The sequence below is a fragment of the Halichoeres trimaculatus genome, unplaced genomic scaffold, assembly GCF_033239565.1.
Source record: "Halichoeres trimaculatus isolate MK-OKI-2021-1 unplaced genomic scaffold, fHalTri1.1 fHalTri1_scaffold_15, whole genome shotgun sequence".
Taxonomy (NCBI): Eukaryota; Metazoa; Chordata; class Actinopteri; order Labriformes; family Labridae; genus Halichoeres; species Halichoeres trimaculatus.
The window spans coordinates 27,034,907-27,060,822 of record NW_027437193.1 but is presented as its reverse complement, the minus strand read 5'-3'; the positions used below and the strand labels follow the sequence as shown (position 1 = coordinate 27,060,822).

Genomic DNA, 25,916 nt, shown 5'->3' with positions numbered 1-25,916 from the left:
CCTGATAGACTGAGGTAAGGGTCTGCAACCTGCATCTCAGGAGCCTCGTGCAGCTCTTTGACTCCTGTGCAGTGGCTCCTCATGGCTTTAATTAAAAAAATGTTGAAATAATAAATTTTTATCAGATATTGTCAACATTTGTTATCAAATTCAAATATTCTTCCACATTTTTTGGCAAATTTTTGAATTTTGAAATATTTTTGAAATTTACAAGTTTTAATTTATAAATCTGAAAATTTTGCTACTTTTTTTAATGATAAAATTTCAAAATTGTTTGACATTTTTGACATTTAAGAAATGTAAAAAAAAAAGGTGAAATTGAGTTAATTTTGTGAAATTTCTTTTTTCCATTTTTGTTATTTCAAAATATTGTGAAATGTTTGAAAGTGTATAAATCTGAAAACTCTGCACATTATTTAAAATGTTTAATAATTTTTAAATTTCAAAATTGTTTGAAATTTTCGCAAATTTTTCACCTTTGAAAAATGTAGCTCAGTTTATTTTCGGAATATAATTTTTCTTCCATTTTTGTGCGTTTCTTTAAATTTTGGTATAATTTGGAATTCTCACAATTTAAAAAAAAAAATCTTTTTTTTTTTCAAAAAATGTCAAAAATAAAAAAAAACAAACAAAAACAAGACAAGACACCATATTTTCAATTTATTAAATTAAAAAAAACACTTCTCGTTTAAATAATTTTTTCTCAGATTTCAGCTTAATTTAGAATATCATGAACCATAAAGTCTTTATTGGTGACTCTTTATTTTGAAGATACAGTAGATTTTGTGTCTTCAGAAAGACTTAATTCTAGGTGAGCTGAGGCAAAATGGCTCCAATAAAGGTAGAGGTTGCAGACCCCTGGGCTGAGAAATAGGTTGCTACACACCTATAGGATTTTTATGGACACTAATCAGGCTGTTGAGCATGTTTTTGGACTGTGGGTAGAAGCCTAAGTACCTGGGGAGAACATGCAAACCCGAAAAGTCCAACCTGGAGCCATCCTACTATGAGGCGACAGCGCTAACCATGGCTATAGTAGCAACAAAAGCATCCTTTGAAATGCAGAAACTTGCGCAGAATCTGACACATTGGTGGTGAGATGGACCCAAAAATCAACAGATAATTCAGACTTAGCGTAGCAACGGCAATAATAGAAGAAGAAATATGAATATAAGAGCATTGAAAGGAGAATAATCTGAACAAAGGTGTTAATAATGATCATAATTACACAGAACAAAAAATATTGGCAAGGGAGAAGTTAGAAAAAGAGAGAGCAGACTAAGAAATGGGACTGAAGAGTAAAGAGTGAAAGAGAAACTCAGTAAATCCTTTCTGAGGGTGAATAAGAGAGAAAGGTTGGGTCTCTGTGGGCTCGGTAAATCTAAGTCATTTGGTGTTTAATCCTTGTGTTGATTTTACACAGCTGAATGCATGGCAAAACCCAGACATCAATAGGCTGTCTTGGGAATACACACAGACACACACACACACATAGACACACACAGGGGGATAGAGACTGTTTGCTGGTTTTTGGGGATCAAGAGGAGGGGGTTTAATGTTCCTATGAAGAGGGGAGTTACGTGGGCCCCACCTGGTTATCAGCTGGGCTCAAGCCAGTCAAACACCAAGGGACTATCATTACCCCCTTGACACACTCTCTCACACACACACAGTGCTCTGGGGCATGTGTTTAGAGCATATGGGGAATGGGGACATGGGTCACACCTCTGCTCCAACTGTGATAATCCCACGGGAGCAGACGCCCACACACAACACACACACACACACACACACACACACACACACACACACACACACACACACACACACACACACACACACACACACACACACACACACACACACACACACACACACACATGTTCTGCACAACACCAAAACCTTCATTTGAATCACTTCCCCATCAGTGCTGGTGTGTATCCCCATCAGTGTGTGTGTGTGTGTGAATGTGTGTCTATGGGTGGATGGCTTCATATGAAAGTGTGTGTCTGATGGGAAATGAACACATTTCCATAGTAATTACAGAGCGACTCATTTCTCCTCTCCAGTTAGAAGTGTCATGAATCATTAGCGCTGCAGTCTTAAACACGGCCCAAACCCTGACATGACTGTGGCTTTTCTTTCGCCCCGCAGCTGTGTCCATGTGTGTGTGTTTGTATGAAACAGATACTTCGTTAAAAAACACAACACTGACCCGTAGCTCTTCCAAAAACTCAGCAACTGGAATTTTTAAATCTCTTTTCTTTTGTTTTGAATATTAAACTCTTGTTGATTTTTCCCTGTTAAGTGTGGTAACAAGTGGCACTTGAGCAAAACAACAGATTCCAATAAATAGTCATGGGGTAATCCTGCATTTACATGTGTTATTCCAATTTGCAAGTATCCCATGTTTGACAATTAGGCTGCTGTTTTCAAGAAACATTACACAACAAATGTCGAGAGTCAAGCTTGTTTTCAAAAAATGTTAATTAAAAACTAATGTGCATGAGCAGAAATGATGCCTCCCTTATTGTTAGCATCTGCAAAACATGCTCTTTTCCTGCAAAAGCTGAGCTGTCAGACAGAGCATGAGCTATATTTTACAGTTAGCTGGAATATTTACACAAACAAACAAACAAATGAGGGTCATCTCTAACTCGTTCTTCTTTTTACTTCCCACTCATGCAAGTGTGTGTTTTTTGAGGGGGATTCTAAATCTAAGACCAATGGGATGAGAAACACATTGTGGCCTGAAGCGTACATCTTTTCTTCTTTTTCCCCAGCTCTCTGAATGTTTGTTTTTGGGGTATTTTTATGAAGATAAGTGTTTCCTCAAGTTTAAGGTTTTAGCATGTTTAATTCTATAATTTCAGTCAGTCCATGCTTTTGTATCACCTGTCTTGCATCCATTGTAAATTCAAACATTTGAGACTGCAATAGCCAAAGGACAGTCTGCAAAATCCTAGATGAGCTGATATTTACCCCCGCCAAGGAGGCTAGTGTTTGTTTGTCTGTAAGCAATGCAACTCAAAAAGTAACAAACCAACTCAGATGAAATTTTCAGTAAATGTTCAAAATGAGATAAGGAAGAGGTGATTTAATTTTGGAGGTGATCTGAATCACCGTCTGGATCCAGGATATTTTTAAAGGATTATTTATCATTGTGAGATAGGGCTGTTTTCACCATATGTGTAAAGAACTGCACGATAAATGGTCGGATTGCTCTGTAAAACAATACAAGACAAGGTCACCATAATTTTTGACAGATGTAAAGGAATTGAGAAAAGGGCTTTTTGGTGCTTAGCGTTTTAGCCTTAGCTTGGAACCGGTTGCACAATGACCCAAAGCTCAAGGAGCTGGTGTCCTCAAAGGTTTTTAAATCTAAACTGAAAGACATGAAGGCAGATTCTATAATATATCTGCCAAGGAGGTTATGTGTGTGGGAGAGTTTTATTTAACCTTTATCTAACCAGGTTGGTCCCATTGAGATTAAAAACCTCTGTTTCAAGAAAGACCTGGGCAAGACAAGCAGCAGCAAAAATATAGAGTTACAGACACGATTCACAAAAAGAGACAAAGTACAGTCAGTAAAAACACATGATAATGGATTAAAACCACGTTCTGGGAAACAACTGTTCAAACAACCAAGCTAAAACACTGGCATCTTATAGATCCTGCCTCCAAGTCTTTTATTTGAGATTTAAAAACATTCAGACACAAGCTCCTTGAGATTCGAGTCATTTTGCAGCTGGTCTCAACATGAGGGTGCAGAGCACCCAAAAGCCCTTTTCCTGATTTCAGTCCGAGCATTTGGAAGAGAGAGCGCAATGAGGTCCTGAGAACGCAGAAAGTACTGTCTGATACTTTTCTGCATGATAAGAGTTTTTCTGTCTGTTTGTCTGTGAACAATGTAACTCAAAAAGTAACAAACCAACTCCGATTAAATTTTCAGGAAATCTTCAAAATGGGCTAAGGAAAAGGTGATTGAATTTTGGAGGTGATCTGGATCACCGTACGGATCCAGGATTGTTTTAGAGGATTCTTTATCATTGTTAGATAGGGCTGTTGTCACCATATGTGTAAAGAACTGCACATTAAATGGTCAGATTGCTTTGCAAAACAAAAGAAGACAAGGTCACCATAATTTCTGACAGATGTAAAAGTACGATCCAGATCCTGCAAATATTCTGGATACTAAGATCTGGAATATGAAAATATGTAGTGGGTCATCATCATTTACAACACTGTCAGGAAACAAATTATCGTACAAACCTGCAACTAACACCAAATTGTAGCAGACAGTCTGCTGAAAGGAAGTATAACATTAAAGTAGGACTTAAGTGTAGTCAGCGCTCTCTGAGTGCTCTTCTAGTTCAAACACGTTTTTTTTTTTTATCAATGCTTTTATGATATTATTGATATTTACCAAACAAAGACTTGAGTTCTGTGTAACCAGTCACTACACAGAGTTGTTGAGTTGTTATTTAAGCTATTGATTCAGCCCCCACATGAGCATTCAGAGCCTCCTGAGCTGGATCAGACTCTCTAATGAGATACGCTCGTCCTCCTGCATCGCTGCCGGCTGCTTCTTTATGCCGCCGTGCTGCAGTGTGAAGTTAGCACTATCTGTCACTGAGGGAGGAATCATTGTTCCATTTAGCTGCCGTCAAATCGCACTATACTCTGCACTTTCATCCCACACACACAGACAGAGGTACAGTCATGCAGATTTAAAGCACACACACCTACACCAATCACGCAAAAACACACATCCTAATGGAGTGCAATATCACTATCACACCAGGGCTCTCACCTTTCCCTCTGCCTCTCTCTGTTCCACTTCAGCGAGGACAACAGGCTATCCCTGTCCTCCAAAGCCACACACTCCACATTTGCATATCAATTTACTTTTTAATATAATACTCTGTCACTCGAGACCCATTTTTCATTCTGCTAGCGAGCTTCCACCTTCACAGAACTCCATCCATATATTACTGTTGCTGTAGCCCCTCCTCCATTCTCCCCTCTTTTGCTGCCCTTTATCTCTCCAGGGTGTTATATTCCTCTTTAATTCTTCCTTTAAGTAAAAACATTCCCTTGTCAAATAACCCATATCCTTTTCTCTATTCCTCATGTTTCCATCCGTTTTAATCTCACCCAACAGGCTCCGTCCTCTGCTCTTTATGCTTTGCACTGTTTTCGATAGAAGGAGTGGACACCAAGAGGTGGAAAGAAAGCAGGGAGAGCAAGGTGGAGAGGGAAATGGAAAAAGAGAGTGCTGACAGGCAAGAACACACAATGGGGGTCCTAGCCTGCATACCAACTAACAAGCAATCAGATGGAGCGGGGGTGAAGGGGGAGGCTGCCATAGGGAGAGAAACTCAGAGGTTGACGTAAAGAAAAGGGGAGAGGGAGAAAAAGACGTGTTAGGAGGAGAAAGAGCCAAATAGAAAGGGAGTAACTGGGAATGCAAACAACATGTCAGTTCTTTACAACAGGAACGGCAGCTGGCTTCATGTGCAGACAAAAAGAAACAAAGAGGGATGGAGACATCGACTGCAGGCTGCATGGAGCCAGGAGTACAAAAAAAGTTAATCAGTGTGTGAAGAAACCTAAAAATGTCAGAATTCTAGATTAATGTAGCCAAAACTAAAATGTGACCAGAAAGAAAAATATCTTTCTCATTTTGGTAACTATGGTGTACAGCTCAAACATAGAAAAGAAAATATCTATTGTTTCAGAATAGTTTTTCAATAGTGTTTCATTTTGAGTTGTGTGCGTCTCTTAGTGTAGTTAGTGCAAACAACCACAATCAAGACCGCAAACAACCACAATCAAGACCGCTGACTTGACAGTTGTCTGGAAGAGGATCATACAGACTCTTATAAAGAGGGTCAGCCCTCCTAACAGGGAGCAGTATAGAAGCATTTTAGGCCCCGTTTACATGGCAACGTTTCACCCGAAAACGCTAAAATGTAGAGAAAATGCAGTGAAAAAAATCTGTGATTACACAGGAATGCTGAGGGACGGAAAACACTGCAGTGAGCATGCCAGGCCTGTAGGTGGCGCTACAACTGTATGGTCCAAAAGCTGCTTTTTGGGGATCTCGACCCAAGAAGAGTGGGGCCGATCATCTGGTGTATTGGCAAATACTAAGAGCAGAAGTGGAACAACACAAGCACCCAGTAGTCCATGACGATCATAACAATGATACTGATGTATGCCCTGGCGCGAAGCAGAATGTGACATCAGCGTTTCCACTAAAACCGACTTGTTTGCACAAGTTGTTGGCACCAAGTTTGTATTTTAGGTCCGCTAAAATGCCATTTTTGTGTTAACACAAGGCCAAAACACAACAAACCTTTTGCGATTCACCCTAAAACCGTTGTCATGTGAACGGCCCCTTAATGGAGAATAGACAGGAGGAGGAAGTGTGGTAGGAAAAGGTATACAAGCAACAGGGATAACCACATACTGTCAAAAAAAGTTGATTCAAGAGTTCTGGAAAACTTCACAAGGAGTGGGCTACAGCTGATGTCAAAACAACCAGAGCCATCACACAGATGTCTTCAGGAAAGAGACTACTCTGTGTCTTTAAGCAGCTCCTGAACCAGAGGCAACATAATAAGCATCTTACTTGAGAAAAGAAAGCTCCAAAGAAGTTTTGAGTTTAAGAGATATTTTACAAATGCTGGACATTTCTGTATTGTTTTTAATTAATTCTTGATTCATATTAAATGTAAAGGATTTATTTCTGAATATCAAAAACTGTAATCTTTTAAACGAAAGCAAATAAAAAAATTCAAATAGTCCACTTAACATGTTAATGTTAATGAATAAATGACCATAAGAACAGATGATAGTATACCATTTTTAAAAATAAGTCACAAAAAAAGAACTTTTTCAAGATGCTTTAATTTGTTGAGCTGCACGAACGATTCAAGATGATGCAACAAAGTGTTCAGAGAAATCAGATCGCAGCTCCCCCCTGAAGCAGGGTAAGAAGAAGGATAAGGGAGCTGATGGACAGATTTAGAGCAGATGACAAAGAGGAGAGTGTCAGTCAGCCGTGTGGCTGCAGGACTTGTCCTGATTAGGACAGAAAGAAGAGGAGCAGACTAAACCTCTGAGTAAAGGAGGGGGAGTGCAGCAGGAGTGAGAGGAACTACTTGATAGAAAGCATTTATAAACTTCAAGTTCTCCTACAGAGTTTTTCCACTGATAGAAAAAATCAAGAAAGCTGGATTCTCTCCCAGGGGGTAGAATGAAGAAACCAACTCAGACTGGTTGTCAGTCCATCACAAGGTAAACACAAGACAAATAAACACAATCAGATCAGAGCAGTTTTCAGTCCACATGATGCGGCAGAGTACTCTGAAGTCATGGGTTCTGAAGTCAGCTGGACAAGAAACTACAGACTGCGTTCCTCTCAGGTCAGAGCCTCAACCATAAATATGGAGCTAGCATTAACCTCACTAACAGCGTGTTAAGAAAAAAAACGTCCACCATAATATCATTATTGTTGTTTCAGTGAAAACTGAATGATAAAGAGGTTTATTACAGTGGACATATTTCCCCTCAGGTCAGCAGAATGATTCACTCTGTCCTCTGTTCTCCTCAGCTTTAGCTTACACATTGTGCGCCCTTTGCACTCGCCTTCACATTTCACATCACATCCTTCACATCACATTTGACTTGCATGTCAATGCTTCTGCTCGAGACTGTTATATTTTACACTTTGCTCTGCTCAGAAAATGATCAGACGTCTTAGTGCTGCAAACATTACATTACACACTGAGGCCATTGTTATTAGGAAGAGAATCCTGAGTATGCTGTACTGTATGTTTACCTCAAATGAAACTTTAAACTCTAAAATCTAAAGATTGTGACTGAAATCAGATTCCAAGCACTCTATGAAAATACACTGAGAATACACCAAAATGTGTTATAAAAGTTTAAGTCTACCCAGCAACAAAAAAATGATATCTAATTGAGTGTTTTTGTCTTATTTTCAGTAGAAAATGTCTTTTTATACTTAATATGAGCCACATTCACCTGACTAGCCCAGAAAAAAATGTCTTGTTTCAAGTAATTTAAAGAAAAAAATGAGGTCTGAATTGCTTGTTACAAGTTGAAAAAAATCTGCCAATAATACAAGAGAAAAAAAAATACTTGTGTTAAGACATTAATCTAGCTTCAAACAATTCTATTAGTAACTTTTTTCTTGTTCCATTGGCAGATTTTTTTTACTTATTACAAGCAACTCAGACCTCGTTTTGGTCTTTAAAAAACTGGTAACAAGACATTTTTCCGGACTTTGAAGTTAGATGTAGCTCATATCAAGTGTAATAAGACATTTTCTCCTTAAAGTAAGACTTCAGTTTTTTTGCAGTGTAGTCATCCACATGAGAATAAACATAGCTAAATGATAGGATGAAATGATATCTCAGACGGGTAAAGTTTCAAAATGTGAGGTAAAAGTGTGTTTAGGTAATACCAGGATAAGACTGCAGACTGTTCAACAAACAAAGTGTTATAGACCAAAAATAAAAAAAATCTCCTTAATTTATCTAGTTATCCATCCATACAATTATTCATACATTTCTATGAATTATATATATATATATATATATATATATATATATATATATATATATATATATATATATATATATATATATATATATATAATTATTAAAATTATTATTATATAAAATTAGCCAGGGAGATTTTGTTTTATTTCTTTTTGTCTTTAATACTTTGTTTGTTGAGCGTTTCGATAAATGGATCTATGGGGACCGACTTTGCGATCTCTCCAGCCTCCAGTGGCCATTCTTGGAACTGCAGCACCAAGTGGCACTTCTTTGTTGGCTTCACTGTTTCGGCCCTGGAGGTTGTCACTTCATCTAACACCACAACAGCCCACAGCTCCCAAAATTTCTCAAACAAAAAGTGAAAACAAGGGGAGGAATTGAGAGAGTGTGGTCGACTGAGGCAAATAAAAAAACACAGGGAAGGAAAACGACTGCGAACAGGCAGTGACAGAAAAGAGGACGAGTGTTAAGAGAAGATCAAACGAGAGGAAACTTTGGCAGGACAGGTTGAAAAATGATTATGCACACCAGGAAAGAGAAGGGAGTCGAGTAAATATTGATGGAGGAATAACCTTGAAACAAAGAAGGAATAAGAAAGTGACCAAACAAAGCTGTTTGTGAATCATGATGTGCTGGTGACGAGGGGAGGTATGATGGAGCGATGGGAAGAATAACCTTGGATGTTTACCTGAGACGTGGAGGGGGCTAATAAAGTGTGAGTAGCTTTCTTAGCGGCATGGTTTGTTTTCTTTGACTGACCACTTTTTATTGGATTAGAGGCTGGGTGCTGGCTGCGAACAGACATTGATACACTTAGAGACAAGAAAAGGGCATCATCACAGGGCATCATTCACACACAAACACACTACGCTGTCTCCCATCTTTTCTTTTCACTTCCTCTCCGTCCTCTCCTCTTTCATTTCCTGGCTGCCTACATTATTTTCCCACTGCTAATCAGAAAAATGAAATCAGTAAATCATTAGTCACCCCTGTGGCATGACACAAAGAAATGACACATCTATCTTTTTTTCCCCTCTCCTCCTTACCCACCTTTGTCACACATGCACACACACACATACACAACCCCCACTGCTCCTGTCATTACTCATGATAATGGTGATTCCATTTAATATCAAGCTATTAAATAAAAAATAATTACCCGGAGAACAAAATCAATGGATTAAATTCAGTCTCATTATTTCACTGCAAAATTAGGCCTTGTTCACCAACCTGAAACTGAAAACACATTCACTGATAATCTGTGAGGGTCACATAAACTGATTTTAGGTAATTAATTAAGAGGCGAAACAGCATGACAACAACAACAACAACAAAAAAGCTCTGGGTGGTGTTGTGGAGGGCGATCAGGAGCACAAATGGCTAAGATTTTGTCTCCTTCCCTTTAGTCTTGGCAGCGTCTGGCACCGGCTCAGCACTCTCTGACCGCACTGCAGAAAGATTTACTCAGCTCGAGCTAATTATTAGGAAAGGGAAATGATTAGCCGAGGAGTTATGACTAATAAATCTGTCTATGTTTCATTAACACCCTGTTTGGAAACATTTCATTTAGCTCCTGCTCATTAAAGAAAGTGGTAATGAAAGGAGAGAAGAGGGGAGGAGAGGAAAGGAAGAAGGTGGTGAGCAGTAATTGGTATAATGTTGCAGCTTTTTTCAACAACCTGGTGAGAAGGTCAGATACGTGAGGGTGAAAGGAGAAGAGGAGAAGCACAGGAGCAGGAGCGTGTCATCTGAATGATTACATGAAGTGTATCTTTAAATCTGCTAACGGATCAGTGTGAAGCTAATTCCCTTAATGATGCAACAGCAGTGACACAACTTGATTAGGTCAGGGTCGTAAACGGCCGCACCTGAGCTCAAGTGTGCGCATCATCCCACAAATCTATTTTAACGTGCTAAAAACTTTAAAACCCTGAATTAGTCTAATGTTTATGGGACACTTTTGATCAATCCCACTGCAACATCTGCTCATTTGCATAAAGCCTGTGTGAAATCGCTCTGCACCTGCGGCAGCGCGCTGCTGTTATTGCACTTGTTTGCGAGCTTCTTTTTGAGGTTTTTCTGCAGACAGGGCTGGATTCAGCTACACCCTTCAGCTTTGCCGCATTAATTGAAAGCACAGGCATCCGAGGAACACATACAAATCTGTCTAATGACATTAAACACACTTCATTTGGTGGCACACACACCTTCTCATTCAGGCAGATTGGTGAATACAGAATCTCCTTGCAGCCAAATCATTATGAGCACCATTACTGAGCAAACAGACCAACACCACCCACAGGGACGAGGCTGCATTGGCCACTCTCTACCTCCACAAAATCCAAGTAAGAACCAACTGGCAAACGCTGATATTTTTGTGCTTATGCTCATGTTTTCTCTCTTTTTTTTGTTATTCGGCGGCTCAAAACAAAGCTTTAAAGCCCTTACTTTTTGTGTTCTTTTGCGCTTCTTATTTCGACTTCTCACATCTCCTTTGAAACAAAAACAAGCTCGCACAAACACCCAAATATTTTTCAGCTTTTTCCCCCTCAATTAGTGCTTTTCAGTTTCTCACAAGCCTCTTTCTTCTCTGCTCTATCCTCTGAGCAGTGTGTTTTCATCAGCACGCACTCCCCCCCTCCTGCACCTCTTTCTCCCCCAGCCTTCCTCCTCTCATTTGTGTCATTAAGTTTTTAAGAATAACCCTGGGCTGCGTAACAGATGCTGCGGAGGTAAAAAGAGCTTACGCATACACGCGCACATCAATAGGACATATTGTTGTTAGAAAGGTAGAGCTGTTACCCCTAGCTATTAGCGACACTGAGGAGTCTTTCTGCTAGAATTAGCCAGGTTTTAATGACATCTTACTCTCCTGTGTTGCTTTCTCTTTGCCTTTCACCCTCTATTACTCAACCCTCCTTTGTGAAAATGGTTGTTTTTCTCACTCAGAAAAAAAAAGCACGTCCTCTGGAAACTTTGTTGAAGATAAAAAGTGAACTATCAACAGCTTAATGTCGCTTATCCCGACGCTGTGTGAAGAATAACAATAAATCTTTACATCTTATTTTGCAATAATATGAAATGAAACCCCCCTTTAAGACTTCAGACGTTTTCCTTAACAGATTGTGTCTCTTGACTCCCAGCTGAGTATCTACAGCTCTGACAGCAGATGCACTCTATCAAGGCTGACTTTGTAATACATCACAGACGAGATGGCTTTAAAGAAAAAAAACAAAAAACAAAAACAGGCCTCACACGGATGGAACAACTTCCCGCTGACTCCTCACCAAAACTTCGACATTAAAACCACGAACATAGAAAAACACACGGGGAATCTGGCATGTAACCAAAGCCTGCAGCTACTTGAAGAAGGAGATGGTTGTAAGGCTGAGGAATCATTAGACTGCAGACAAAACAGACACACACACATACATACACACACACACACACACACACACACACACACACACACACACACACAGATGCTGGGAGGCAGAAGCTGTTTAACAAGGAGCGAGAGAAAGTGAAGACCAAAAGGAGAGGATGCGTTTTTTGAGTGAAAGGCCATCTGCTAAATCCACGGCTATGCCAGTCGCTCACTGCCTCCCCATTGCTCGCACCTGCCAGGCTGCCAAAGCACCCTCAGGAGAACAAAAGCACCAACTTCACACACACTAACACACACACACACACTCACATTCATGCACTCACGGAGCAATAATGGCACGCACATGGCAATAACTGGTGTGATTTGTCAGCAGCGCGCTGCGTTGGAGGAGCTTTCTGACATTTTTTCATGTTTCTCCTCCTGCGGTAACAATAGCATAACAGCACTTTATTAAACGAGAACAGGACAGAACAGAATGGCCTGCAAATCAGCTCGTTTATGAGGCGTAGCTGCTCAGTTCCCTGCCAGCAAAGGCTGCTGGGACGGTGTGAGCCACTGCTGCTTTGTGTGAGTAAGGATCAGGGGAACTGTATAGGAGTAAAGTTATTTTAGAGTTAAGTGTAAGGCTGCAGCTATCAAAAATTCCATTGATTAATCAAGTTATTGGATAAAACACATTTTTGCGTAGTTAAAGAGCAATTATTTTTTAAATAAAAAAATGTTTAAAACAAGTGGAAAAACAAGTGACTTTGGGTGATGAATTTAAGTCTTGAGTCTTTGCAGTGCTCAGACAAAAATGATAATCCCTGCAGTTTAAGAGCACATTAAGCTTCAACACTACTTGATATTTTATCCTTCATTGACCTGTGAGCTAAACTTAACAACTGCCTAGTTAGCTCTATTATGTTTTTGTTTTCATCTTCTTCATTCAACAGCGCTGTCTTTTACACGTTTAATAAGTCGCTAAGTGACGTAATTGCCTGATTTGCATAACAAGTCATTTGCATGTAACGGTTGTGGACGCTGGAGGAGAGGACGGAAAGCGTGTAACACTGAATTTTTTTTGGTTGACTTTTATTTCAGATTTTAAAATAACGATGCTCCCCCACAATTCATTCATACGCAGTCTCCTGCGCTGTCACACTGGCCATCATCTGAGCCATGCCATACTCTACCTGCCTGCACAGTGAGACTCAGAGAACACTGCTACAGGTTCAGTGACTTTTAGGGGCCGTTTATACAACAACTGTTTGAGGGTGAAACGAAAAAGTTTTGTTGCGTTTTGGCCTTGGGTTTACACCAGACATGCATTGATTGATTGGTGCCGATTTCCCTTAATTTTGGGAGATAGGTGATCTGTGATCACTGATCGGCCCATCCTTACATATGAAACTGGTCTTATATACCTCCAGGAATATAAGACAACCAGCCATTGTTGCTTTTTGCTGTCAGACCTAAAACTCGGGACACTTTACTGGTTGTTGAAGTTAAAACATAAAGATTTAATGTTTCACAGGTATTGTCCAATGATTTTCAATAAAATAAGATTGGAACATTGAAGGAATATGCTGTAAGTTATAAAAAACAAAAATCGGTATCTGCAGGTCAGGCTTTTTATAGATCGTTGATCAGCCAGAAAATTGTGATTGGTGCACCCCTAGTTTACACGGAAACGACATGTTAGCCCACTTAAAACACTAACTTTTGAAAACGGCCTCCAGAGTGGGATTTTCCTGAAACTCCGCAGACACCACTGCTGTGTAAACAGTAAGACGGCTTTTTTAATGTAGAAATGCTGACGTCACACTCCGCTTTGTGTGAGCACATACAACAGGACAACAGTGCTGTTGTTACAATCATTGCGAACTACCGTATTGTGCTTGTGCTGCATCTGTTGCTCCACTACTGCACTTAGTATTCCCCAATACACCAGATAATTGGCTCAAGTCTACTTCAGTGGAGATCTAACAAAAGCGACTTCTGACCAAGACAGTTATAGCGCCACCTACAGGGCTGGTATGCTTACTACAGCATTTTCAGTCCCTCTGGGTTTCCGTGTCAACACAGATTTTTTTCAATGTGTTTTCACAGCGTTTTCAGATGAAACATTGTCATGTAAACTGGGCCTTAGGCTCATTTTGAGTCATTTTGGTCGGACACAGCCCTCCATCACTGCACTGCTTCTCTCAACACTCAAATGACTGAAGCAGTCGCAGCGATCATATGTTATTGATCATACATGATTTCCGCGTTTGTGCAGGTGCATGAAGTGTACCGCACTGAAGCCCACTCCTCCAAAGGGAGAGGAGAAATGAATCTTGCAGTCACAATGGCCAAACCAACTGGACAATGAAGACTGTTTGAGCAGGTTCAGGTGGCCAGTGTGACCACGCTCTGAGAGACTGCTGCGAGTGGTGTTGGATGAGAAGGGGCAGTTTTTGGAAAGTAAAGTCACTGAATATAGCATCAGCTCTATTTGCAACATCAAAAGTATACCACTTTTTGATCTATCAAATTAAACGATTCCTTTATCCAAGGAATTGTTTCAGTCTTAGTTAAGTGACAAATCTGAGCGCTCAGACTGGTAGATGTAGGGCGTCAGACAAGGAAAAACCTCTCCAGCACTTCTCTCCAGAGATTATTGGTGGAATGGTTTAAACAGCTGGCATTTAGGAAGAAAAAACAGAATCTTACAAATGTCTGGTGGGAATCCATTTCAACCCCAGCCCACACTTAGAGTCAATTTCAATTCCAATTTAATCTTCGTCCACACTGAGCCGCCTGCTCTCAGCAAATACATCACGTTCTCGATACCTCGCACATTTCATCCAGATGTAAATTTAAAGAACGGAACAGGAAATGAAACCCAGAGCGAGTGGAGGACGGGTAAAATGAGGAAGAAAGCAGCAGCAGCAGGGGAGCTGAACAGAATGATTGACAGATAAGATGGATGAAAAGAAAAAGGAGGAGGAGTGGACCAATCCTTATTTCTGTTAGATTTTTCCCAGAGCCGCCAAAACCTCGAGCATGACCCTCTTATTGCACCTCACCTTGCAATCCCCCACCCATCATCTCTCCTTCTAATCTACCTTTTCATCTTTTCCTACCTTCCTCCCTCCTCTTCAACCCTCTTCTTCCTCTCTATCACTTTCTCTTTCACACCATCTCAGCTCTCCAGTGGTGCTACCATATTTCAGATGTATACCTCCCCCTCCTCCTCGCTTCTGTCTGTCATCCTCACTGCCTGCCTAATGTGATCTCATTCAATCCTCCACTTGTGTCTCTCCTTTACCTCGCTTCTGTCCATCGTTCTCCCCCTGAGCTCCCTCTTTCAATCTCCTTCTCCTCCTCTTTTCTCTCTAGTGATGCAGCTTTGATCCTCACTTCATTCCCCAGTTACAAACACACTCCACCTTTACACACACACACAGCGGTGCACAAATTAACAGATGAACACTGTAAACCCCAAAGTTCAATTAATCCATTGGATTAAGCTATGAAAACTTGAAATTTGTTAGTAGCTTCAGTCTACTCAAATGTCTGAGTTTTCAGAGTTGAAACTGATGATTTCTGAGTAGATTTAACTTTTGTTACTGTTTAGGTAAGCACATCTTAAAATCATTAGTTTGTGACTGAATTTTGTCACCGTGAGTGAGGAGGGGACGCAGTCGATATGAGACCCTGCTGTACTTCTTGACGTGCAGCAGTGGCAAAGGTTGTCTGTGCTCCACATTGTACTAACTGTTTGTCTGTGCATCACAGCATGGACCAGCTGTTTGTGCTCTATGTGGTGTGGACTCGCCGTGCCAAAAATAAATATATCTTTTTTACACTTCATTGAATTGGCCAAGATAGCACAATAGTCCAGTCAAAATTTAATCTATTAATAAATAGGGCTGCACGATTATCGCAATCGCAATCGCAATCGCAATCGCAATCGCAATCGCAATGTCAGCACATGCAATTCAGATTTTTCTCCATGATAACCAAGCAAGCCTGTAGACTCATCATGACACAACTTTTTTTATTAAATCGCAAGCACAATCGCAATCGCGATATTGTCTACCTAATCGCAAATCGCACCTTTTCCCCAAATCGTGCAGCTCTATTAATAAATCAACCATAAGGCGCAGGTACAAGACCCCGTGCTATGGAGCACAGACCACCAGTCAGTGCCATGGAGCTCAGACAACCTGTGTCCCCTAAAGAAATCTCTCTTCACTGGCTTCCAGTAGCAGCTCAAATAAAATTCAAAGCTCTTCTTCTGGCTTACAAAACACTGACAAGAATGGCTCCTGCCTACCTGAGGTCCCTCATCCAGGTCTACGCTCCTTCTGGCCCACTAGGCTCTGCTTGTGAAAGACACCTGGTGCTCCCAGCCCAGCGCGGCTCCAAATCATTAGCCAGACTCTTTACATCTGTTGTTCCCAAATGGTGGAATGAATTACCTAACTCTATACAATCCACAGAATTCTTTTCTACTTGATGTCTGAAAAGTCATCTGCTCAGGGAACACTTGAGCATCTGACCCTTCTCCTCTTTGTCCTCAGGGGTAGAATTAGTCAGTAGGTCTAAGACTCAGCTCTGTTTTTTTAGCACTACTACTGAATGTTGTTGAAGATTGATGTATACTGTTGTAGCAATTAATTGTGGTTTGTTGGCTTGTTGGGTATTCTACCCACCCACAACCCCATAAAAAAAAAAAAAAAAAAAAAAAAAAACCTGCACTTGATGGCAGCACCTGCAGCCAAATAACTTGTAGCACTGTTGTTGCACTAACTAGGTTTTCCTTCTGTCTAAATGCTTGCTTGTGTTGTACGACGCTTTGGACAAAAGTGTCTGCTAAATGAAACTGTAAACTGTAAGAACATATTTTTTACAGTGATATGCAGCATTCTTTATCATTACATAGTAATTTAGTTTGTAACAAATAAGCATCAGGTTTATTTGATTAAAGACCTTCAGTAGAATGATTTTCCATAATAGACACAACTACTTAAGATGTTAAATTAACTTATTTCATTACTCAGTTTTTTTAAGGTAACTGGTTTGTGAGCATTTTTCAAGTAAACTCAACTTATCCAGTTTTACAGAGTAAAGATGTTGTTTAATGGAAAGCAGTGATATATGCTGCTTCCTCCTGAGCTTCCCACCTCATGTGGGAGAAAGGATGGATAGATGGGGACAATCTGAGGAGGAAAATAAAGACAGGAAGAGACGTGGAGTTGATGGCAACACATCGACCCCTCAGTAAAACCTAGTTAACACCTCCTCCGCCAGTGAAACCTGATTAGTTGAGTGTGTTTGTGTCAACATGTGTGTTCACAGCGCGCCACATTTAACAGGTTGTTTTGCTTCCACACACAACCTCATAATTCCTCTCTGATTAAAATAAGGTTGATGTTTTCCTGGTGTGTGTGTGTGTGTGTGTGTGTGTGTGTGTGTGTGTGTGTGTGTGTGTGTGTGTGTGTGCTCACAAGGGCCGTCTCAACTGATTACATCCCTCCTAGTCAATAGTGAATAGAGCACTCAGCCTGATAAGCAATCACCTGAATCAATACTAATGTTTTTTAGTGTGTGTAGATTAGTGTGTGCACGTCTGTGTGTGCATATGTGTGTGTCGTTTCCTAACATGTGGCTAATCTAGTCGGAGCTCAAAGACGATAAACATTTAGTTCCAGGCATGGTAAATCACAGATGCCTGTCATCCCTTCCTTCTCTCCTCTCCTCTTTTCCCCCTCCACTCCCTCCTCAGCCCAAAGAGCCTCTCCTAACTCCCGTCCTTTCATCTTCTTGCCCTCTCAGAAATCAGCATTCTTTTATTTTTCCTCCTGCTCTCATCTTCCTCCTCTCCTCTTTGGCCTCCTTTGAGTCGCAGCATTAACAGCAGCCTAACCTTCAAAGCGAGTGATCATGAGGAGTCTGTGCTCTTCACACACAGAGTAACGCAGCCTTTACATCGGCTTTGGCTGCAGTAGAAATGTCAGAGTTAGAGGGCCTGGCTTGTTGTACAATGACACACATGTAGCCCTTCAGAGTGACGTGAAGAGCTTCAGCTGTGTGCTTATGTGTGTTGACTTGTGTGTCAAAGTACAAGCATGTGCTTATCATCAAAGGTTGGCTGGAACCATTCATTTACTGATATTTTTCTGCTGGATCACATGGCTGGGCTCTCTTTTAAGTAACACAGAGGAAGTCTGTGTTTCTGTCTGTGGGCATGATTGTCAGTGACACCAGTAATTTTGTTAAAAATCATTAAAATTGTAACTTTGAGTTGAATGTGAGCATGTGTTTGTCTATTTTTGGATGAAAAAGCCAGAGCTTATTGGTGTTGCAAAATCACAGTGCTTCATTTATTAGCAATATGATATAATGATGGTTTGGTAAAAAGGCACAGGTAGTGTTCTTGTTTTCTAGCTCACACAAAGATCTGCTGTAAACCAAAAGCAGTGTCATGATATAAGGAAGTGAGAGAAGGAAAATCTTTCCATCTGCCATCTGTCTGTTCCATTACACAACTTTATTTGATTGTACACTCCTTGTATTTCATTCACATTTTTTTCATTTTATACGAGTGGATCATAAGCAGGTTGAACTTGTTGAACACTGCACTTTAACTCAGAAAAAAAACAGTCTTTGTTGTTCAGACATGTATTAGTAACACTGCTGAATGTATCTATTCATAACAAGGAGAGGATTGTGCATTTTGAGCTCTCACCACCTTCCTAATATCTCACTAGTGGACCCTCTAAACACCAGAAAAGCAGCATAGACGTTAAACCATAGACTGTATAAAAATGGGCGTAATCTCCCTGTCGTCACCCTTCTGTTTCTGAAACTGAAAATGAAGCACATCGGCTATCGCAGCCATATTGGTAGTGGCAAGGGCTTTGCGTTCAGCTATCGGGCGCCTGTCGGTCACGTGATCCTGAGCTATGCCTCTGTTTGGGCAAGCTCAGGATTTTAATATCCTCTGAAAGGTCCAGTTAGAAAAAAAATCACCCCCCGTAGATTGTGTGGTGGTGTATGTGACTTCCAGTACTACCTGAGCCACCCTGAAGCGGTCACTCCAGAAATGGCAGATTTTAGCACTTCCGCATTTTCTTGTATTCTTAGACTGGAGGTTGCCGCTTGGTTTAAACATCAGACCAGGGTCTTTAATGTTTTCATACCGAGGACCCCCTAACTTATCAAGACACAGCGAAGGGACCCCCTTCTATCTATCTATCTATCTATCTATCTATCTATCTATCTATCTATCTATCTATCTATCCATCTATCTATCTATCTATCTATCCATCTATCATCTATCTATCGATCGATCTATCGCTCTATCTATCGATCGATCTATCGCTCTATCTATCGATCGATCTATCGCTCTATCTATCTATCTATCTATCTATCTATCTATCTATCTATCTATCTATCTATCTATCTATCTATCTATCTATCTATCCATCTATCTATCTATCCATCTATCATCTATCTATCGATCGATCTATCGCTCTATCTATCTGAAAATAGGCTTATGAAGGTCAATGTAAAGGCCATTGTCTATTATATATGTATATATATATAAATATATATATATATATATATATATATATATATATATATATATATATATATATATATATATATATATATATATATATATATATATATAGGCCTATTACTATAAGCGAGCCTTGCTTCTGCATATTCACTATTGACCTACATCTTTAGCCTCTGTGTTGCCATCGATGTGTGTACAAAGATAACAGGACTAAAAATTGCAATATTTGGAAATATTTACATGAAAAAATAAAAAACTGCCTAAGGGACCAAAAATGTCACAGACCCACTGCAGTACTTCTACAACCCCATGGACTCCCTGTTGATGGGCTCTACCGTAGATTATGTTGTAGTTGGTCTATAGAGCACAGTGTCTTTCTGTGTAGTCAAGCAAAGCAGCACTCCACCTGTACCTGAACACACTTTATTTAAAGACAAACATTTACTACTTACACAATATACACAATACATGATACAGTCATCAATATGGACAATGTTAATCTGTAAAGACATTCAAAAACTTCCATCAAAGATTTTTCACCAGTTTGCATTTTTTAACATACATGTCTTCATTCTTTGAGTTATACAATAAAACAAACCAGAAGCCACAAAGCAATACCTCAGTGACCTGTAACGGGTCTGTCCACCATCCTGTTTTTTTCTGAGAGAACCAATCAGAGGTGTTCTTACTGATCTCAGAGGGAAACTGTATAATGTGATAGTAAACCCTCCCATCCCTGACCAATAGCTATTCACCGCAGCTTTATTTGGTTTTTACTCAATTTATTTGGCATTCTGACAGCCATCTGGAGGAATGTCAGAAGCGAACAGCTGGCTCAGCCAATGGATGGCTTTATTTACATGTCCCAGTCTGTCATGGTGGGTGTAAAAAAGAAGTCTGGAAATGTCAGAAGCAGAAGCTGCTTAAAAAATCAGCCATTCAGGGATTCAGGAGACTGAAAAATACCTCATATTGACTGATAACATGGGCCAGACCTTTCCTTTGCACCCATGGGTCTACACAGGGCTGGACTGGGAAATATAGCTCAAAATATCACCACTTTTAAAACACAGCCTATGTGATGCCTTCATTTTATGAATGACTTAATTTCCTGATCTTTTGATTATTAGTGCAAATGAATCAGAAACTAGTAAGTCCATAGAGTTTAATTGGGAGAGAAAACACAGAAAATAATTTCAACATGGTTTATTTAACAACAACAAACAACAAAAGCATAGAATAAGTAATACTGTGGTGGCAGGAGTCAGGAGGGATGGACGGCTGCTGGAGGGTGGGCTCAGTCTTCAACACACTGTGGAAGACACAATATAGGGGTCAGATGTGTTGGTTTATGTATGTACTGGTGCTTCACTTTCACCACTACTACTCTTTCAACTATTACTTTTACTGGTATACACTACATAACCCATTACAACTACACCTGCTCAACAAAAGGTTTCCATGTTTTAAAATGGCCTTCATATAAAGCTAAAATAAAACAGCCTGTTTAGTACCTTTAGTTTGCTCTGTAATAGTGGAAATCTCCATCTCTTGTCCTTCTGCGACATGACCACTGCTGCTCCCTCCACCTGTTCAGAGGAGACACAGAGGAAAGGCTTTTATACTCTTTGGAAAGAGCTCATATCAGCATAAATAAATACATCACTCAGCTGTAAACAAAGCTAATATATCAAGGAAAAGTTTTCAGTTTGAATCCTTCACATGCCCTTAGGCCTTACTACGGCTCAGGTGCAACTTCACACACACCTGCCTCATTAAGGATGCAGACATCAGCTGATCTGCCTGTTAGCCTTCCCACCATCCGCCTGCTTCCCTCACTATATCTTCAACCTCTGCTGTGGTTGTTTGACGTTACTGTAGCTACACATGACGGATAGTGGTGAAGGGATGACTAAGGGTCAGGTGGAGCACTGCGGAAAGCCACATCCCCTTAATTATCTAGTTTGATCAATTTTGTTGTGTTAGTTAACAAAATTGGCCTCCCCTGTGGGGGTGCATCATACTTTGAAAGCCTCTGGTCTGTAGTGTTTATACAGAGAGTGTGTGGTTATATCAACACAACTGACACATTTTCTATGGCTTAAAATAGTCTAAATTATACATTATGTCTCTTTTTCTTACTAGCACTGCTATGTTCTAGCTAGCTGTTCTGTTTAGCTTACTTCATGCTGTATTACTTCACATCACTGACTCACCTGATGGATTGAAAACATCTCATCGGTCTTGGAGCATGTTGCAGCATCCTCTGCCAGAGCCGTCTTTTTTTCTTTCTGTCCCTCTCTGCTCCACCCTTCCTTTTCTTGATCCTCCACAACTGTCCATCTTCACTTGTGAGTCTGAGTCGCGAATGTGTGCAGTGTATTTGCATCACCGAGTTGTGTTCACGTAACCTTGCCGAGCAGGTGGAGCTGCCTGATTCGGTTTCTGAAATCCTGCAGATCCATCTTGCCAGACGCCATTGACCAACGAATTCACTCGGCCAAATTCTTAACGGCCCAATCAGACGGGAGAGTGGCGGGAGCAGCGGAAGTGACGAGCAAACGTGGCATCAGCAGACATTCGTACTTGTTAACCCCATTATCACAGCTGTTTCTCATGTTTCTGTACTTGTTGAAGTGTTGTTTCTCAGCAGCGGCGCAAGCTACGTCATACCTGGGTTTGATGTGGATCGGTCTGAGGTGAGTGTTTCAATCAGAACGGTCGTTCAATCAGCTGCTGATTTTTTGTGAAGGTCGCGCTTCTGAAAACAAATCTGAAGGGCTGCTACCATAGACTGTATAAAACATGGACAAGGCATCCGCGACGTCACCCGTCTGTTCCTGAAACCGTGAAATGAAGCCAATCCTCGGACGCAGCCACATTCGCAATCACGCTGGCCGTTAGTTATTCTTCGAGCAGCTACAGGGCACCAGGCGGTCATGTGACCTGGCAAGTGTATCTGTTTGGAAACTCAAATGATACTAATAGCTTTTAAACCGCAGGGATAGAAAAAAATTCACTCACCGCACAGTGTGCCGATAGCGAAATCAGCATTTTAGACCCAAGCTTTTTGAACCAGATTGTAAATATGTTTTTTAATGCTGTAAAAGTCTGTTTTAATGGCTGGGTGTGTCTGTAACTTCTGGTCTTTCTGCAGCCAGCCTCAAGCGGATTCTCGACGAACAGCAGCTTTTAGCACTTTCGCATAGGCTTCATTTTTACTGACCGGATGTTGCCCCTTGGCTGCTACCCAGATGGACAAGTGAAATATTTCCATGGCGGATATATGAAATTATCCGTATGGCGTGTCAGGTTAGTGTTCACGGACAAACGGAGGAAATCAAAACAAAAAAAAGCAAGCGTGCTGCTTAGCAGGCCAGGCTACCAGGAAAGCTCCCGGTGCACCTGGCGGCTAAAACTGGCTTTGCCTCAAACTGTGGTGCATACACAAAGGTTAGTAACGTATCAAGTGTGTCTTTACCTTCCGCTGACAACGAAGCAGGTCACCAGGAAGATGAGGAGTATGATTCCCCCAGCAATGGACACAGCCAAAATAGTGGACTGGTTCGGGTCCCCAATGGCAAAAACATCTACCGCAGAAAAAAAGGAAAACATTACATTAGCAAACTAAAGAACAGAGGAAGATAAAATCAGTCCAGGTTGTTTTTTTCTCTGCAGTGTGTTAAATGAGATGAGAAGAGTAAATGAGGGAAGCAGTGAAAAAGACAGCAAGGTGAAAGTGGCAGGGGAAAGAGAGCAAGAGAATGAAATATGATGGTAATAGAAAGGGAGATAAAAGATAGAGGGTGAAGGAGAGGGAAAAAGAGGGAGCAACAAATGAGTAAAAGAGGGAGAGAGGTGGATTGAATAGTAAGTAAGGTCCTTGATGAAAAGCGCTCTCCCTCTTTGCATCGTCTATGAGGCTATGAGAGTGGACGTGAAAGCCATTCCCATTCGGCTGCGCTGTCCAAATGGATATGTTAACACTGCGCATAACAAGGCTGCCGCCGAGAACTTTCTGCAAAGATGCATCGATTTTTACGCCACACCAATCGAGCCATTACTCAAAACAAATACCCCATTTATCTGGCTTAGCTAGGCATGAGAAGATGCGTGTGTCGGTGTGTAAGTGTGTGTGTGTGTATGGGTATATGTAAGTATGTGTGTGGCGAGGAGGCAAATGAACGCCGCGAGGCAGTCTCAGATAAGCATTGATCTCCTGTTACATTTACAGGCGCACACATACACACCCATCTTCACCAATCAATGGGATTGATCCGATCAGATAACCTTAATATGATCGCTAAAGGCTCCCACATCTCAGGGCGTTGAACTTGAACATCAGGCTGCTCGGTAGACGCTCTAGACAAGAAGCTGCTTTCCATACGCTTCAAGAATATTCATCCTTTTTTATTTTTGCATATGTTGCGCATAAAAACAAAACCAGCTCTGTAATACTTTTATTGATTATTGAATGATTAGTAGGCTAATGTGTTTCTGCTGTATGCTACTCAGATAATCTATAGCTTAGTGCTATACATCTACTGATTCATCTCCCTCTGCCTGCCTGTTCGGGAATCAATGCTCACTTTTAAGAGCACATTATGGGGCCTCTAAGGCAGAAAATCCTCCAGCACGTAATGAAGCGATAATGAAAGTGGATGACGGCAAACAAAGAAGAGGGTGAGCGACAGGGAGCTTTGACAACATCATGACGGAGATAGAGATCAGTGAAGACTGAAGCTGTCTGAGAGGCAGGGATCAAACAGGAGCTTTCACTTATGTTTCTTCTGCTTCTCTTGTAAAGTTTAAGTAGGAAACATTTTAAAAATGTAATTCCTCTGAGCAGGAAGGGTAGATAAAGTCTGGTAGGAGTCTTACTGGGTTTTCTAAGGTTGAAGTGTTAAGGCTTCACTCTGCAAATATTCAGTTCACTCCTAAAAACTACTCTCTCAGTGTCATTATTTGTAGTAAAACGCGTCCTTTATAAAGCACAAGGACAAAAAGTGAAGTGGGTGAAGCATGAATCAAATCTCTCCCACTCTCATTTGAGTAGTGTTTGTCTAATATTAAAATACTTTTGGATAAAGGGAGTTTTAAAAATGACTGTAGAATACAAACCTTGTGCCAGAGGTTACTTTAATTTACAGTTTTATTCAACTTTCCTACACAAATAAGTGACAACACAATTCAATCATGAAACTGTTCATGAGAATAAACCGGGATACAAGAAACTACGGTTTAGATGATCAAAGTTTCCTGAGAGACCTTTAAATGAATTAAAATAAGCCCTTGTGGTTTCTACATTAATACAACAGAGAGCATGACTTAAAGATTAAATAGTTTCAATGTATGGAAAACACATCTGGACACTAGGGCTGCAACGACAAACCGATAAAATCGATTAGTCAACAGCGTTTTTCCATAATCGATGCACAGTGCTGCGCCATTACTGTATTAGTTTATCTTCGGCTTTTTTAGTCTTCTTCCTTTTTGTTGGAATATTTAGCGATTATTTAGCGAAGGTGCGTTGCCACCACCTACTTGACTGGGGTATGGACGTCAAATGGACGTCATCTTGCACAGCTCGAAGTGAGGTTGCCACAAAAACTGCTCCCCCTGGTGACTGGCTGCAGCATAGGTTTAAAAAAAATCCAGCTCTCCAGTCATTCCAGATGGGCTGTGGTCAAACTTTAAAAAATTAATACACCTCATAGAAAAGTTTCTCACGTCTGATTGTTGTGGTGATTTGAAGATGTGATTTGGCTGCCCAGTATTCAAGTTCTCTTTTTTTGTAGAGTTTTGAAGAGGTTAAAAACAAGGTTTTGCGTTTCGTTTAACGATGATTGACAGCTGCCGTTCTTGTGTATTTTTTGGGGGGTTTGTAAAATATGTCTGGAGGTAGAGCCAAGAAGTGATTAGACTCTTGAAAGAAAAAAAAAATAAAATATTATTTTTGTCACCCAGCTCCACTCAGATTTTCCCAGAATCCCTCACAGTCTTTACTGCACAGATTCTGGCTGCACAACTGCTACAATGGCTGCATATGTGACGGGGGGAATTTTATCCTTCAAAACTGTACAATGATAAATGGTGGAGCCATGCTGTCCACTCTATATACAGTCTTATTGCGTCACATGTAAACAGATCAGCGTGGTGGAGGAGAGGAGCCGGCAGGTGAGGGCAACAAGTAAACACCAAATAATGACAGAGCTGGAGAAGCCGTTGGTATGAAAAATTCCAGAGTTTGGTAGTATTTCATGCTGAGAAAAAGCACACTGCGTGTTGATTGCAACATATGCAAAATTGACGTAAAGTGGCATGGCAGTATGACTGCAGTGATCCAGCACTTAAAACGCAAACATGTTGGGCTCATCGA

At 40.6% G+C, this 25,916-nt stretch overlaps 1 protein-coding gene across 2 annotated transcripts in view; it reads right to left on the bottom strand.

The window, feature by feature from the left end:
• Positions 1–25,916, bottom strand: part of epha4b (eph receptor A4b) — a 147,809-nt gene that overhangs the window by 36,060 nt on the left and 85,833 nt on the right. For both annotated transcript variants that reach the window (XM_074689205.1, XM_074689207.1), the window contains exon 10: positions 23,019–23,127. In XM_074689205.1, coding sequence (XP_074545306.1) covers positions 23,019–23,127 — 109 coding nt within the window. The remainder of the gene's footprint in view (positions 1–23,018; positions 23,128–25,916) is intronic.